The sequence below is a fragment of the Megalobrama amblycephala genome, linkage group LG15 (assembly GCF_018812025.1).
Source record: "Megalobrama amblycephala isolate DHTTF-2021 linkage group LG15, ASM1881202v1, whole genome shotgun sequence".
Taxonomy (NCBI): Eukaryota; Metazoa; Chordata; class Actinopteri; order Cypriniformes; family Xenocyprididae; genus Megalobrama; species Megalobrama amblycephala.
In genome coordinates, this window is record NC_063058.1 from 31773470 (window position 1) to 31790118 (window position 16649).

The 16649-nt window shown below is 37.7% G+C and overlaps 1 protein-coding gene across 1 annotated transcript; it reads left to right on the forward strand.

Annotated features, from left to right (window-relative positions):
- Positions 1–1292: 1292 nt before the first annotated feature.
- On the forward strand, positions 1293–15547 carry LOC125247909. Its single transcript, XM_048159456.1, has 17 exons — positions 1293–1695; positions 2901–3014; positions 4643–4805; positions 4999–5191; positions 6290–6380; positions 6541–6602; positions 6727–6835; positions 6924–6985; positions 7111–7225; positions 7458–7519; positions 8558–8660; positions 10491–10555; positions 10707–12699; positions 12798–12857; positions 13050–13115; positions 14697–14762; positions 15066–15547. Exons 1-17 carry the CDS (start codon positions 1521–1523, stop codon positions 15302–15304), a joined length of 3738 nt encoding a protein of 1245 aa, XP_048015413.1. The 5' UTR covers positions 1293–1520; the 3' UTR covers positions 15305–15547.
- Positions 15548–16649: the final 1102 nt, after the last annotated feature.

Below are 16649 nucleotides of genomic sequence, written 5' to 3' on the forward strand. Positions count from 1 at the left end.
GCACTCTTTTTAATTCGGGTATGTCCAATTCTTTTAGAATTCAAAAATAGAGTAAAGGAACGCTTCGAGGCACCAATACCTCCTTTCAGTAAAATCTCAATAACTTTTGTTTATAAAGAGATATCAAGAAGATTCTTTTTTTCCCCTGTTTACTGCCACCTAGTGGAATCAAAAAAAACTTTCTGCAGGTTCGTAGACTAAACCTATCCTAAATTACACATTTTTAATAAAAATAATAAAAAAATTATATAAAAATTTGACTTTTTATCTGTGTTTATCATAAAATTATGAATAAATACAATATAATATATACAATATTCCACTACTGTGTTAAAATATAGAGGGTTTTCTGTAAAATGAGACCATTTTAATCAATTTACTGCAATGTATGTGGCTAGGGTGCTCTTTTAAATTCAGATATGCCTAATCCTCTAAAAAAAAAACAAAATGCTGCAGAGCTGAAGTGGTTCTATTTTATAAATTTTATTAATTCAGTCTTGGTGAAATCCATCCTTACAGTGTTATAACTTCTGCATACATTGATTGATGTTTATGAAACTTCAGCTGTGTGTTCGTTATAGGAGTCTGATGACATGGATGTGACTATTGTGAGTCAAAGTTATAGCGCCACCAAGTGGCAGCAGGAAGTGTTACTTTCAAAATGCTTTAAGATCACCCTATAATTTTAACCCAATTTGCTTCAAACTTCATTAGAATAACAAATGAAGACCTGTAAAAAGATGTTTAATATTTTTCAAACATTGTTGCCATAGCAACAGATCAAACTTCAATATTTGTTTTGGATGGGTTTGAGACACTTAGCATGCTTCAAATTGCATGAAACTCGACTTATATTTCAGAATTGTCATCCAGTAGACATGGGCAAAGCCTCAGAAACGGGCAGGAAGGAGGGCCTCTACAGCGCCACCTTTTGAAAAAAGTGGGGGGTTAGTTTAACCTACAGTCACCAAACTCTGTACACACATTGCTCTCATTAAGCCGGACAACTTTCTAATTTACAGTCATTAGCTCTGACCAACAGGAAGTCCGATATTTTGGTTTGAATGTGGATTTTTTTTCACCCTCTCTCTCCCTCTATCTGTGGCACCCCCCCCTACCACTAATTCTCTCCTCACTCCCTCCTCTCTACCCCCTCACTCCCTCCTCACTCCCTCAGTCTGACTCTTTCTGTGTGGGTGTGGGTGGGTCTCTGTCTGTGTCCTGTGTGTGTGTGTGTGTGTGTGTGTGTGTGTGTGTGTGTGTGTGTGTGTGTGTGTGTGTGTGTGTGTTTTACGGCTTATAAGGACAGATTTCAAGACATTTCACAGAGCTATGAGGACCCTCCTGTTTAGGAGGACAGTTGGCTGTCCTCATAAAAATAACCCATATAAAACCTTTTCTAAGCATGTTTTAATACCTAAAAAGTGGTTTTCTCAAAAGTCTTTGTATACCAAAAACCTGACATATGTTGTATATTTGTGTGTCCGCCACTGCCCCCTATCGGTTGTCGTGGTCCCTGCATGCAGCGACACACAAGCGCGGGAAATTATACACAACGCGGGACTTTATACACAACGCGCGAAATTAGACGCGAATTCAACACTCATTTTGATTGGCTGGATGGGAGAGAGCTTCGACTATCAACAGGTGATTCAATTTCCCGGGAGTTCTGGAAGTGCACGTTCTGGAGAAAAGGTAAGAAATAAATTATAAAACGTTTTAATAGGTTCGAATGATAAGTATGGTTATGGTTATGGTATTTAGCAGACGCTTTTTTTCCAAAGCGACATACAAATAACAACAATACAGATTAAATTTAGCAGTAAAACGGGTCATTCCACGAAATCAGGGCCTTTTCAACTCTGGCAAATTAAAAAATAAGTTTAATCGATTTGTTTTAAACATCCATGAAATGAAGACCGATTAAAAGTACAAGAAATTGTATTGTGCCATCTCAGGCTATGTATTTTTTTTTATTTTATGACTACAAAACCTCATGTTTTGATATTTTTGTCATGCCTGCCCAGGTGAAAACATACTATAGTAATCTATAGTGTTTTAGAACCATACTATAGTAAATTGTACTGTATATATGTATATATATATATATATATATATATATATATATATATATATATATATATATATATATATATTATAGTATTTACAATACTTTGTTAATGAATGCTGTAGTATACTTTAGTTTTTACTACAGTAAACTGTAGTGTATTTGTAGTATAATATACCCTATAGTTGTAGAAGTTACTTAGTGCAATATTGGGCAAAGTAATTTGATTATATTACTATAGTTGTTAAATTACCACAGCAACTATAAACTTACCACAAGAAATTAATTCAAGTACTTTACTATAGTATGGTTCCAAAACACTATAGTATTTACTATAAATTACTAGAGTATGTTTTCACCTGGGTATTGCAGACACATGCGTAACTATACAATAGTTTTAATTAGAAGTATGATTTATAGTTTTCACATATTTGAGCATATTAACAGGACTGACAAGACACATTCTTCAGTATACTCTGCACATATTTGTTTACATAATATTGTAAAGTTTTACTTTTTTAAATTGCACATTACATTTCTAAGAGATCTAAAGCCTGGTTTCACAGACAAGGGCAATTTGAGACAAAACAATGACACTGATATATTTTATATTGATATATTTTAAGATATGTCAGTGCAAGTTACTTTCAGTTAAAACAGCTCAAACATGCATTTTAATCTGAGACTATCTTAAGACTTGTCTGTGAAACTGGAAGCTAATGTTTTAGGGTATTGAAATTAGACCCTTGTGTCCATCTGTCTGTGTATGTCCCCTCACAGAACTTAAAATATATTGATATACTGTTTACATGTTTGTTCTTAATTTCCTTAGCAAATTGTGTCATGCCACGGAGAACTACTCCCCTTCAGGATGCCATTAATCACATCCTTGAAGGAAGAGACAAGAATTCAATGTTAGAAATCAAATATATTAATCCAGTTAAAGGTGAGTGACTTTGACACACTGCAGGCTAGACTGATGGGTTACACCAGTGGTTCCCAAAGTCGGGGTCGCGACCCACCGGGGGGTCGCGAGACAGTGAGGGAGGGGTCGCGAGATGATTTCCAGAAATAAAAAAAAAATTAAAAAAAATAAATAATAATAATTAAACGATTAGAAAGAGTATATTCTATCAATAATTGTCACAAAATACTAAAAATAGTAGTTAAATTAAAAACAAAAAACATGCAAATAAAAAAAAAGCCATCAACCTTTCGAGTTTCCTTTCCTCGGCCGTGACTCCTGAGGTGATTACGACAGATTAATGACATAGTAGCAACAGCATCAGCTGCAGCAGGTCAGTTTACTGCAACATGTTAAACATTCAGACATGTGTCGAAATGAAACGTTGGTTAATATCGATCAAAAAAGACAACGCAGGGAGGCCGGCGGAGGAGAGCGGAGAAGCACGCGCTTCACATATGCCGCGTTTGCAGTGCGCAACTGCTCCATGGCTGTGTATCACAAACACAACATTTACTTATTTTTATTTCAAATCCAAAAGTTGTTACTGAATATGGCTTGTCAGCACAGCGATTCTCTTTGTATAGGCCTACACTATATTTCATAGATGTCACGTTTAAACGCACTATATTTAAACGTTTATTCATATCATACTTTATATTTATCTGAAGTAATACTTTAGATTTATATATTATGTTGCTTACGCAAGTGGCAAAACATTTTAACGTAAGCTTTATGTTAAAATCAAAAACGTTTTTTTTTTTTAAAAAAACTTAAAATAGACAAAAACAGGCGACTCTCGTCTTTTCTTTCCTTTTAAATCTTTTTACAATAAATCCCTCAGGTCATAAAGAACTGTTTTTCCACCTTCACGAAGAGACGAGTGCTATTGTTTATGTCTCCTTGTTCACCTAAATGCCTGGTAAGGTGTTATTTTCCTTGCTTTACCCGAGGCAAAAATGCCGTGTTTAAACTGTGTAACAGAGACTTTGAACTATATGAATCTATGGTGAAATTACTAGTTTTTTCGCGTCAATACATGTTTATTTTAATGCGAACAGTGCGCTGTCGTTTTAATTCAGCGCTGTGCAGCACAGCAAAAATAGACTCGGCGCGTAAATGATCGCTGCACTGCTGCAGACGCACCGCTCCTGGAACGCACTGCCGGACCGCATCCGCGTGCAGTGTGAAATCCGTTAATATGGGCACAGAAAAAAATGCGCACTGCAAACAGAGTAGGCCTATGTGTGAAACATGCGTTAGTGCGTGTGCGCCTTTGTGCACAACTCATTAACCACCTCCGAGGTTAGTGGGGGTCGCGAGTCACTGTCATCGTTATTTTGGGGGTCGTGGGCTGAAAAGTTTGGGAACCCCTGGGTTACACTGCACTGGTTCTTGAATTGATATTATGACCAGTGGTTTTTAGTCTATGACTATTAATTGTACAAATATCAATATAAATTAAAGTTGTTAATAGTATTTTAATAATATTTTAGTTAAAAGTGGGCCTGTCTGTTGCTGTATTCTACACTTGGACATGTATTCATTATTCTACATGTAGAATAGTGGATAGTCTGCTACCCCTGTGTCTAATAATGTTGTGTCCGCAGGTCGTGGTATCTTCACTTTAGCTGTTTTCAATCAAGGAGACTTCGTGGTGGAGTACAGAGGGGAGCTGATTGATGCAGCTGAAGCTGAACATAGACATAAACTGTACCACAATGCATGTTCGATCTTCATGTTTGACTTCATATGGAAGCGGAAGACATGGTGGTAGGTTCAGAATGACTAATATGTTTAGATTTCTATAGTGAAAAGTCAGGATTTCTGAAGTAAAACTCATGTTGCTCTTAAACTTATCAACTATGCATCGAACAAATTTACTTGCATTGGATGTTGGCATTAGTGTAGTTGCTTACAAATGAATGTACAATCTGTTTAGTGCATGATGTTTGTAAATTTGCAGTATTGATGGAGCACTTGAAGATGGGTCATTTGGGCGACTGGTAAACGATGAGCACAAGGCACCGAATTGCAGAATGAAGTTGATCGAAGCAGAAGGGAAGCCACATCTCTGCCTTTTTGCACTGAAGGAAATTACGGCAGGAACTGAAATCACTTATGACTATGGTGGGAAAGAATGGCCCTGGCGTAAAGAGGTGAGTCATTTTGATTTTTTTCCTATGAATTAGTGTCACAGTTTAAAGCCTATGCTTCTAGACATCTTGATAACAATGAAATCATCTCTGTCTTAAAAGCTTCTGTGTGTTAAAGGGATAGTTCACCCAAAAATGAAAATGTGATGTTTATCTGCTTACCCCCAGTGCATCCAAGATGTAGGTGTCTTTCTTTCTTCAGTAGAATGCAAATTATGATTTTTAACTCCAACCGTTGCGGTCTGTCAGTCAAATAATGCTGGTGGATGGGAACTTCTACAATAACAGTAAATAAAACTTGCTTAGACAAGTCCATATTAAACCCTGCAGGCTCGTGACGAACACATTGATGTCCTAAGACAAGAAACGATCGGTTTGTGCGAGAAACCAGGACAGTATTTATATCATTTTTTACCTCTAATACACCACTATGTCCAACGGCATTCATCACTCGATTCGTTTGGTCTGATCGCGCTCTGACAGCGGCAGTGATGTCTCGCTCTCATTGAAGTATATGCGCGAGACATCACTGCCGCTGTCAGAGCACGATCAGACCAAACGAATTGAGTGATGAATGCAGTTGGAAATAGTGGTGTATTAGAGGTAAAAAATGATGTTCGGTTTCTCACACAAACCGATCATTTCGTGTCTTAAGACATCAAAGTGTCGTCACGAGCCGCAGGGTTTCAATTTGGATTTGTCTGTCGTGTTTTATTTACTCTTATAGTCCAAGTTCCCGCTGACTTGCATTATACCACTGACAGACGGCAGCGGTTGCAGTTAAAAATCATAATTTGTGTTTGACTGAAGAAAAAAAGTCACCTACATCTTGGATGCGCTGGGGGTAAGCAGATAAACATCACATTTTCATTTTTGGGTGAACTATCCCTTTAAGCTGTGTCAGTTTCATGATGCCACAGAGAATACACAATACCTATCGCTTGTTAGTGCCAACAATTATAACCAAAAAACAGAAGTCACTTCTTGGTGGTATTAAATCTGGTTTTCAGTCAATCGTGTCAGGTTAATCTTGAACTTGCATGACTCTCTCAGGTGATGCCAGCAAGCTTATCTGTATGTTTTGTCCTGTATGTTTTGTAGATTCCCCCTACTGTTACAAGCACTGCTGCCCAAGAGTCTATTAAAGACCGTTTTCAAGACCAAACCATGTCATCCACAGTCTCTATTGAAGGTCAGTGACTGTTTGACTTATGTTTTACATTAGTTATGGTGGGCAAATAAACGTATTGTGTCTATAAAGGATGTGAACCAGTGATGGTGTGGTGGCTTCTAGAGTGATGCACAACCCCACCCTCCCTGGCCTTCCTCATATTCTTTCCTGTGTTATACAGAGACCAGAGAGAGACCAGAAGTCCAGTCCTGCAATATAACATCAGGCAGTTCTGCTTGTGAGGTGAGGTTGAATACGGCTGTCTGTTTTACAACAATGGGACTTTAGTCAGTTCAACTGTACAATAACACAATTGTGCAGGTGATGTCCAAGTTCACATGTGCATTTTTCTGTTTAACTTGTTTAGACACAGCTCAGTGGTGCAAGCATCCCTTCTGGCCAACACTCCGTTGCAGAGCTTGGTGACCACGCCCATGACGTGGAACCCAATGTTTCCTCTACAGACTTATTCAGAGGTGAGTCCCTGCTTGAATAAGCAATGCCTGGTAAATACTGGGGTCTTGCAAAGCATTGTGCCTTCATGCCCTGTGTTCTCTTCAACAGACACTGAGTCGAGAGCAGAGTGTCAGTCATCCAGTCCCGCACCAGACAGCCCTGAGCATGAGGTTAGTTTGAATTCAGCTGTTTATCATGGGATGTATGAATGAGGGTGTCCGTCTTAGGTGAAATGAACACTATATCAGCTGATGCCTGTTCATCTTTGCATATTGCTGTTCTTTTTTTTTTTTAGGTGCATTGTGTCAGAGGTCAATGTGGCACTTCTCCAATCCCCTCTTTCGCAGAAGAAGTTGGTGTCCAGCAGCAGGAGGTGTCACCCCCTGTGTTCTCAACAGACCTTACCAGTGGTCAGTTAAAGTTTTGAGTAAACTTCTGGCAATGCATGGCATCCCTGAGGGTTTGCAGCATGAAAAACATGGCAATATCAGGCCATTTATAGATTATTATTTTGTGTCTTGATGGATATTTTGAGTAGAATTTTTGTCTGTCAGGGATGTGAGTTGAGTATGTTATGCCTATATGTGGTTATATGACTTGAGGAAATCCAAGCACTGAATCTCCCTGTGTTCCCTTGTACAGAGACCGAATTGAGATCAGCGTGTCAATCATCCGGAGCCACACCAAACGACTCTGCTTGTGAGGTGAGTTTGAATTTACCTTAGTTTTGAAATTGACCAATGTTAGAAGTACTGTGATGTTCCATGGAACACAATTTCCAGTGTTTTAGTAAACGTCTTGCAGCTGTGGTGGAAATGTGCTCTATTCAGTATGGATGGTCTTTTCTAACCACGGTGTCCCCCCAACACTGGTGTTTTTCTGAGTGTGCCACACACTGGGACTTCAACAGTGGAAGACTCAGGGTTTGAGCATGGATGTCATTACAGGTCTGAGGGACAGTGTCCTTGCATACCTTGAGTCTGTCTGTCACTCACACAAACATAGATCTTTACCTTTTTTTTCACAAAATTACTTTAGTTTCTTAGAATTGTTTTTACTTTTATCTACTTAAATAGACTAGGGTAATCAACCTATTTCCTTGCAGTTAGAGGTTATGGAGTGATGTGGCCCTATCAGCTAGTTACCCGCTGTTTCACTAGTGGTCTGTATTGTAGAAAATTGTCTCATTCTTCTACCTACAGCACTCGCTGTCTTCAAACAACAGGGCTATAGGTTGATTTACCCTGGGCCTGGAATGTAACTTTTAGTGTTAAGCAAAGCCTTTGTTTGGTAGAGATCCCTGTTACAGATAATAGAAGTTAAGCAGGGTAAATCTAAATTTGGCTTTGGACACAGGTTCAGAAACTAGATGTGTTGTTTTTTTAAATGCCAGATGAAGGTTTTCTTCATTATTTAGAGGAATTGTCTTCTTTGCCATCATCACAAGAGTTCCAAGTAGAAGCATATCTCTCTCTTGTGTGTGTGATGAGTGATGCCCCAACAGTTAGCCAAGCTTAACATAAGTCACAGGAATTGAATAGATATGCTTTGCTATTATATCTCTCTAGTAACTTCTTTCCCCTTTTTCATCTCATCTGAAGGATTTGTAGAAATGGTTGTGTGAAAATAAAATAGCCAAATGTTTTTTTTTTTTTTTTTTAATTCATGATATAATTTGTGTATGTAAATGTGTTTTATTTCATGTTTTAAATGTTTTTTTGTTTGTTTGTTTTTTTCCACAGTGTACAATCCATAAGCTGGTTTTTGAATCGGTGAGAATTGACAAATGCTGGATATGCCATTCACCTTTGACATCTATCAGATGGCACGGTGTAAGATGCAAACGTAAGTGTGTTATTCATCTTATTTTAATTAATGCATTTCTCAGTATACCATAAGTAGTTTAATTTCATGCCATGGGTCAGTTCCAGGCTCACACCTATAAAGCATAAAAACATGTTGCTTGACTGTTTTCAATTCAAACCATTGCGGTGGAAAACACTGTAGTGGCAGATACTATGACATACCACAGAAGTGAGTTTGCAAGCTGAGGCATATGGCAGAGAACAGAGAGCATACTGCAAACTAATCGTCTTTTTGCAAAATTGCTAAGCATTTTTGGAATCAAAAAAGGCCATTGACGTGAAGTGATCATTTTTATTTTGGGGGGGTCAGTGAGTTGTAGAAGCCGCATCACAAATCTATCACGCAGGGTTTCCCTATCCCTGGAGACATTCGCCTTTGGATGTTGAACAAGTCCTTAATTCATTTGCTATTAGCATTTATATTTTTAGACTATCTATATTGTCCTATTGCTCTTTGTTGATTAGACTTAGCCCTAAGTTAGGCTACAATCTTAAATCCTCGCAAATGTTTCACTCTTTCGTTCTGTTCGCTGCAGCTTGGTTAAAAGAGTCTTTCATGGACTTTATTCATTTGCAGTGTTAACCCAATTGCACAATGAGCGAAACACCACTGTTTGAAATTCGTCTATACAACAATTCAACAAACTCATTTGTGACGTTATCAATGCAAAAACCGCAGTTCTTGGTTTGAACCGCTACGGGAACATAGGGCAATGTTTGTGCTGCTTCGTCAGCATTTTTAAAGATTAGCTTGGCTGAAAAGCATAATGTACAAACGTTTCATTATGTCTAAGTGAGAATCAACAAATACAAAATACCCTCAAGTCCGTGGTGCTCTCAGGTCATTGCTGAAGTCACTCTGTAATTGCGCTGATGCTCACAAACTTCGAAGATGATGTTAAACCCTTCGAGCGAACATTGCATCAAACTTGGAAATTTCTTAGAATGTCTATGTTCTCAAAGTATCTGTCCAATAAGCATTCTCAAGTGTTTTTTTTTTTTTTCTCTAACTTTGTGCCTTCCAGTAAGTCACTGGGCCTATCTTTAGACGAGTTGATAATAGATCGAGTGGGCTTTTCGAGTTGACTTTGAATTTAGTTTGGCTAATTGAGATGATAATTTAATTTATGTAGGATAAACATTTCAACATTTCTATTCCACATTAGATCATTCTGCCAGAAGTCTTTGGGTCAAGGATGCATTCTGAAACATAGCCTATATGTCCTCACACCTTGCCTATTACACATAAGAAAAAAAAATGTTTGGTCAGGTCAGGCCAGGCTGCTAATTTGTCTGTTTTTACAATAACAATTTTTTATAATCAGAATCTCAAACCTCTTGATTGTTAGGATGATGCCATATCATATTTGTAATTTTAAATCTGTTTGTATCTGGAAATCCCATCAATTTACAGCAGTCATTTTTAAAAAAAATTCTGCTTTTCATTCTAAACTCACTATGCTTTAGTTTTCAGTTAACTTTATGCTTATGTTTAGTGGCATTAGTGAATTTAATGTGTGGGATCACTACATACTTTTTTAACTTTGACTTTGAATGGGTAATGTAAATGCTCTGCCACTCCAGTGAATTTTACCTCATTGGTTGAATGCTATGTACATTTGTCTAAATGGAAAATGTTAGCCATCACTCAAACTGTGCATTTGTACTGAACCGTTGCATTTCTTGTTTTTGTATATTTCATAAGTGTGAAGCTGTTTGCATTTAATAAGAAAAATAGTATGTAATTGGTCAGCATGGGAAACTGATCAATTGTTGCCTAACGCTGTGGTTTGCTTAATTTTGTCTGAAGAATGCTGTGGTGTGTGGCATAAAATCTGCCTCCAGAAATCCTCAGAAGACTGGGATATATCAGATGTAAGTGTACATTGAAGTATTATATGCTTAATATCAATATGATGGCTCTTAGCAGTTTGTTTTTGACATCCATCCTTCCCATGTGTATTTCTGTTATTTAAAGTATGCTGTATTTAATTAATGTAATTCATTAATTTGATGTACTTTACAGGATGATGTCTCATCTGATGACGAGTACATCCCAGAGTCTGTATCAGATCCAGAAAGCTCAGGGACAGAGTTGAGTGTTGAGTTGCCTACACCACCCAAAAAGTCCCATACCACTAATATGCCAGATTTAGGCATTACTGTTGCTGAACAAGAACAGACCATAGATATACATGACAACAGTAAGAATATCCTGATGGATCTAGAAACTACTGGTGATCTCCAAAGTGACCCAGAACCAGAAAGCTCAGAGTCATACCAGCAGAAAACAAAAGTTGCGAGTAACGAAAAGGGTACTGTGCATATTCTTGGCCAAAGTAAATCCCCAACCAAATCAGCAAAATTCCTTAAAAGCCAAGTCAATTATTGTTTTGTATGTGGAAAACCTCAAACAAAATTTGCACGTCATCTCGAGAGGCATGTAAATGAAAATGCTGAAATTGCTCTGGCACTCCAGTTCCCCAAATCATCAAAGGACAGAAAGGTTCTTCTTGAGAAATTCCGAAACCTTGGCAACTTCAAGCACAACTCAGTTGTTAAAACCACAGGATCAGGCTGTCTTAAAGTGAAAAGGAGTTCCAAACAGAGCAGCATCCCTGAGACGTATGATTACTGCTTGTACTGTAAGGGTATGTTATCCAGAAAAGAACTTTCTCGACATATGAAAAGATGTGCTCTAAGACCAGAGAATAATGTTGAAGAGGGACCTGAGTTGAGAGACAGAGTCTTTGGTATAGCATCTGCTCAATCCACAATGTCCCAGCCAATTTCAAGTGAACTTTGGTCAGTGCTGGGCAAAATGCACAAGGATGACGTGTCCACTGCAATAAGAAATGACCATTATCTCATGCAGTTTGCCCAGTCCCTCTTTAATAAGCATGGGAGTGACAGATCAAAGCATGAGTATATAAGACAGAAAGTAAGGGAACTTGGGAGATTACTTGTGACTTTGCGCCACACAACAAGAATCCATAACATGGAAGAGGCAATAAAACCAGGCAACTTCTTTATTCTTACTAGTGCTGTCAAGAGAGTTTCGGGTTTTGATAATGAAAACAACACGTTCAAAGCCCCAAGTTTGGCCCTGAAAATTGGGCATTCTCTCAGAAAGATAAGTGACCTCATCATGTGTCGTGCTCTCATGGAAGAGGACCAAGAGGTGATCGATTCCATCAGGAGGTTTCATACACTTCATGAAACAAAGTGGTCTGAATTAGTTTCCCATTCTGCCTTATCAAACCTGAGTGAGGCAAAATACAACAAGAGCACCAGGCTTCCACTGGCCAAAGACGTTCAGAAGCTACAGTTATATCTTGGTCAGCAAGTGGAATTGACTAAGGAGAAACTAGCCGATAACCCAACAGCAGGCACTTATGCAGCACTAGCAAAGGTGACCCTCTGCCAAGTCATTTTGTTTAATAGGAGGAGGGAAGGTGAAGTGGCACGGATGACTGTAAAAAATTTTGAAGATCGTGACATGTCCCAACTAAACGATGACATAAGCACTGGGCTTACAGAAGTTGAGAAGAGACTTTGCAAACAATTCGCCAGAGTGGAACTGAAGGGGAAAAAAGGACGAAAGGTTGCTGTGATCCTGACTCCTGATATGACTGCTAACCTGTCACTCCTCATTAGTAAGAGGAAAGAGTGTGGAGTAACTGAAAACAACAATTACCTCTTCGCTATTCCTTGTAGTGATGGTCACTACAGAGGCCAGTTTGGTCAATTTGCAGATGCTTGTGGAGCCGAAGATCCTCAAAACCTCAGATCAACTAACCTTCGCAAACAGATCGCCACAATAAGCCAAGTCATGAACTTGAAAGATAATGAACTGGACCAGCTAGCCGATTTTCTCGGCCATGACATTAGGGTGCATAGGGAGTACTATCGACTGCCCCAATCAACAATTCAGCTGGCTAAGATCTCAAAGCTGCTTATGGCTATGGAGAAGGGAAGTGTGAAGGATATTCAGGGAAAATCTCTGGATGAAATTGGTGGTATGCATCATTTACATGTTGTTAAATCTACTTGGTGTATGTGTATATGGTTGGTGTAATAACAAATGTGATAACATTTTTGCAATGTCATTTAATAGATGACACAGACGATATTGATACCGGATCACAGCAACTCCCTAATGTTTCCACATTGCAAGGTACTGTTGAAATTGGCTACTGAAATTGTTGTATTCTGTGTTGTGGATTTTGCAATTGTATTGGTGAAATCTTTAAAATAGGCTTTTTTTATACATTTAGATAACAGCCTACTGTTATTTCAAACATGTATGAACTTTTTATTGCATTGTTTTTTTGTTGTTGTTGTTGTTGTTGTTGTTTTTTGTTTTTAGACAATGAAGAAATGTTGGCTTCTGTGACTTTAGGATCGCCTCACCTCTCCGAGACTGCAGCTGAAGGTATAATCTCAATAATGGACCCAAAGTTTGTCCAACATATCTCATGCAATGAGCTGGGATCTGTGGGTTCATTACAGTATATTAAAATGTTTTAGTCAGGAATTTTCTAGTAGTACAATAGTAAGAAACTTTGTTAGAAGCTTAACTTTTTATCATCTCTCTTCAATGTGACTAGGGATGGAATGGTATGAAAATTTCATATCACGATTATCAATATCATGGTTTTGTTAAAATGAGATGAAAATGTTCAAAAAGAACAGAGGCACACACTGAAAAGATTTCAACAAGTTTTATATTTCAAAATCAACAAACAACAAATAAATCAAGCAGCTCTATGCACTTTTCTTTTTTTGTTTTTAAGCAAGATTCTATTTAGTGGCATTTCCTCCCTTGGCAATAACGCATTATAACAGCGCACATCCACGTATCACAACGGACACGCTCTCTCGTTTCATTAATCCCACTTGCGTCTCTGTTTTTGATTGTATTGAAAATGATATCAGACCTTACTATTAATACTACTATAATTATTACTATAACTTGTTGTGATCATCTTGTCTGGACAATTTTGTACACTGTACAAAATGGATTTATAAGCAGGTTAGATTTAAAACATTAATCTCAATTCAATATGTACCAGTAATTATTTATGTGGTAAAGAAAATCTGTAATTAGTGCACAATGAATACACATTATTATCCTTTAAATGTCACCCTAGTTTTGTCTGAACTTGTTAGTTCGTCTTTGACTCAAAGCCACTTTCTGCAAGCTTTTCTTTGTGGAAGATTCACGTTACTATTTCCCAGATGTAGTTTTAGTATTGAGGTCAAAGTCCACTTGCCTTGCGTTTGCAGATTTGAAATATTTTGCCCCTATAGCAGCGACTTTCTTCTTGCATGTTCTGCAGACAGGGTGATTATACTCTATTAAGTTTCCCTCAGGACTTTTGTAAAAGCCAAAATATGACCACACCTCAGATTTGGTCCTTTTAGAGGGCTGAAATCTCCCGGCGCTGTCACTGCCTTCTGCCATTTCTTCTCATTAAATGAAAAAATTAAAAAATTAAAACAATGTTGCGTGTTGCATCTGCATCGGACTAATGCTGGCTGAATAGGATTTACTGCAATTTTTCAAAATCGTGATAATCAAACACGGTTTTAATGATAATTACATTTTAAACGATACTACTAACCTTCAGTACCTTTTACCGTGGTTTATCGTGAAACCGTTAATCGTTCCATCCCTAATTGTGACGCATATGCTTTGTGGCTATTATTTTGATGTGTTCAGTAGTTTGCATGATCATTTTAAAACAACAGGGATGACTTGGCCTGTGTAAAATCTACATTTCCTAGTAAAATTATCACTCAAGGTATTGTTGCACATATTCACGCTCTCCTGACTTCATCCTGTTCAACAACTTTGCCATGAGTATAGTTATTATAATAGAATTGGCTGTCTGCAGTTTTACATGTATCCCCTCCATGCCCATGGTGTTTGATTGGTAGACAGACAGGCTCTTTAAGCCTATATATTTATACTGTGCAATATTTTTTTTTTTTTTTTTTTTTTTTTTTTTAGATGACCAGGGGAACGCTGCCTGTGTATCTTCTAGTTCACCTCATCTCCCTGACTCCGTTACTCAAGGTATTTAAATGTGGTGCCATGTCCATCTCTAGGCACAATTGCTAATGTGCAGTCAACACTTACATTATGTTTGGTTAGACATATAAAGCATATAAAGAAGCTAGATGTATTTTGTGTAATGAAATGTCATGCTAATCAAACTTGATTTTTAGCAAATCTAAAGTCAATTTATTATCACACACATTTTGTCTACACAAGTTCCAGCTTGTTTGGCAATTTTGAACACCAACATCCCTACCTGCAAGTACATCTCACTGTATCTCTTATCTTTTTTAATCTTCTAATCTTTTTTTAATTGTTCAGGTTTCCGTGTTTCATCGAGGCGGTGTGTAAAGAGACCATGGTCTGAGGAGGAGATACAAGCCGTAATGAAACACATGAGGCCTTTTATTGAAAACTCTGTCACTGTCACCAATGAGCAGTGCCTGAAGTGCAAGGAAAAGGAACAACCTATCTTGGAGACAAGATCCATTCAAAATATTAGAGATTTTGTACGCAACAGAGGCTTGGCCTTTAAGAAGCGTTCAAATGCTAAACATTAAATTTTGGACAGCCCGAACCTTTATCTTTGTAGGCATGTTTTAAAAGTTGGTGTTCAGAAATGGTTTAGGTAACTTAAGCTTTATTTTGCTCACAGGCAGTGTTTTGTTTTATGTGGTTAGCCTGGGCCTTTTAATGTCAGGATTCGCTTTTATTTTCCTTTATTAATTTTTACAATGCTGTCCTTTGTTAAGGAATTGATTCTTGAGGTGACTAAATCAAATATAGTTCAGTGATTCAACAAATGTTGTGTTGTGTGTTAATAATGACAAACCTAGATTATTATTTTCAACAATTTAGCTTAAATGCATGAGTTAAGTTTAGTAGTCAAACATAATGAAATCAACTGGGTTATAAATATACTTGGTGAGACCTAAGCAAGTTGCGATCCTATTCGCAATCTCCACAAAACAACAAAAGAGCAAGCATAAATCAAGCAGGTATCGTTAGTCAAGCTTGCATATATATATATATATATATATATATATAAAAAATCATATCCTCATCTTCAGTATTATCAGCTGTTATCGTGTTCTCCAGAGCTCATTTACCCTCCTCCATCCCCATCTCCTCCTCTTGTCCAGTCAGGATATGCTATTCTAATTCCCCTGGAATCAGTCTAAATTCTTGAATTAATTTGTACATTTAATGCCAACATTAATGAAATCTGCAATACATTATGTTGGTTCGGTTCTGTTTACTCTTAGGGGGTTTATTGCTGCTCTTATCCATGCTAGGCTGCATGGATGCACAGGGAGTTCTTGCCTAGAACAGAACTATACCGCCAATCCAAACTATATGCTAATAGTCAATCAATAATCGTTGACGATAGTGGTCCTGACAGAATTGAAATAATGTGATTAGGTTGTCTGAGAGAATCCTTTTTAAATAGGTTTTAACATATACCCTCACTTTGTGTAATTTGTGACTAATTTTGAAGAAAAAAATTGTATTGAAGAAAAACTCCATAATACATGTGCTGGTGGGGTTGAGTTCGTCCCAGTGGATGCAAGCACTGTTTTTGTGTTATGCTCCTAGTTGTTTTAATGGCGCTTGGCCCACCTGTTAGTAGATCCCATCAGATAAGAGCCATGGTGTTAGAAGTGTAGAATGGAGTGATTGTCCTCCTTATTTATATTATTTGCAAAGTATGTCCCGATGTGATGAGTTATTTACAGCTTATGTGCCAAATTGTAATGCACAACAGAGAAAACAAAAATGACCTCTTAATATATTCCATATTATTATAATGGTGTGCCTCAGTCACTTTGGTCTTATAATCCATGTGTCCTTTCAAAGCAGGTTACATTCTGTGTATGTGTGTGGTGACCTGGCCTTACAGACATT

Coding starts and splice junctions, on each gene's coding strand:
- LOC125247909 (XM_048159456.1), top strand. CDS start 1,521: ATGCAGCGACACACAAGCGCGGGAAATTATACACAACGCGGGACTTTA. Junction 4,806..4,998: donor TGGAAGCGGAAGACATGGTG/GTAGGTTCAGAA, acceptor GTAAATTTGCAG/TATTGATGGAGCACTTGAAG. Junction 6,986..7,110: donor CAGACAGCCCTGAGCATGAG/GTTAGTTTGAAT, acceptor TTTTTTTTTTAG/GTGCATTGTGTCAGAGGTCA.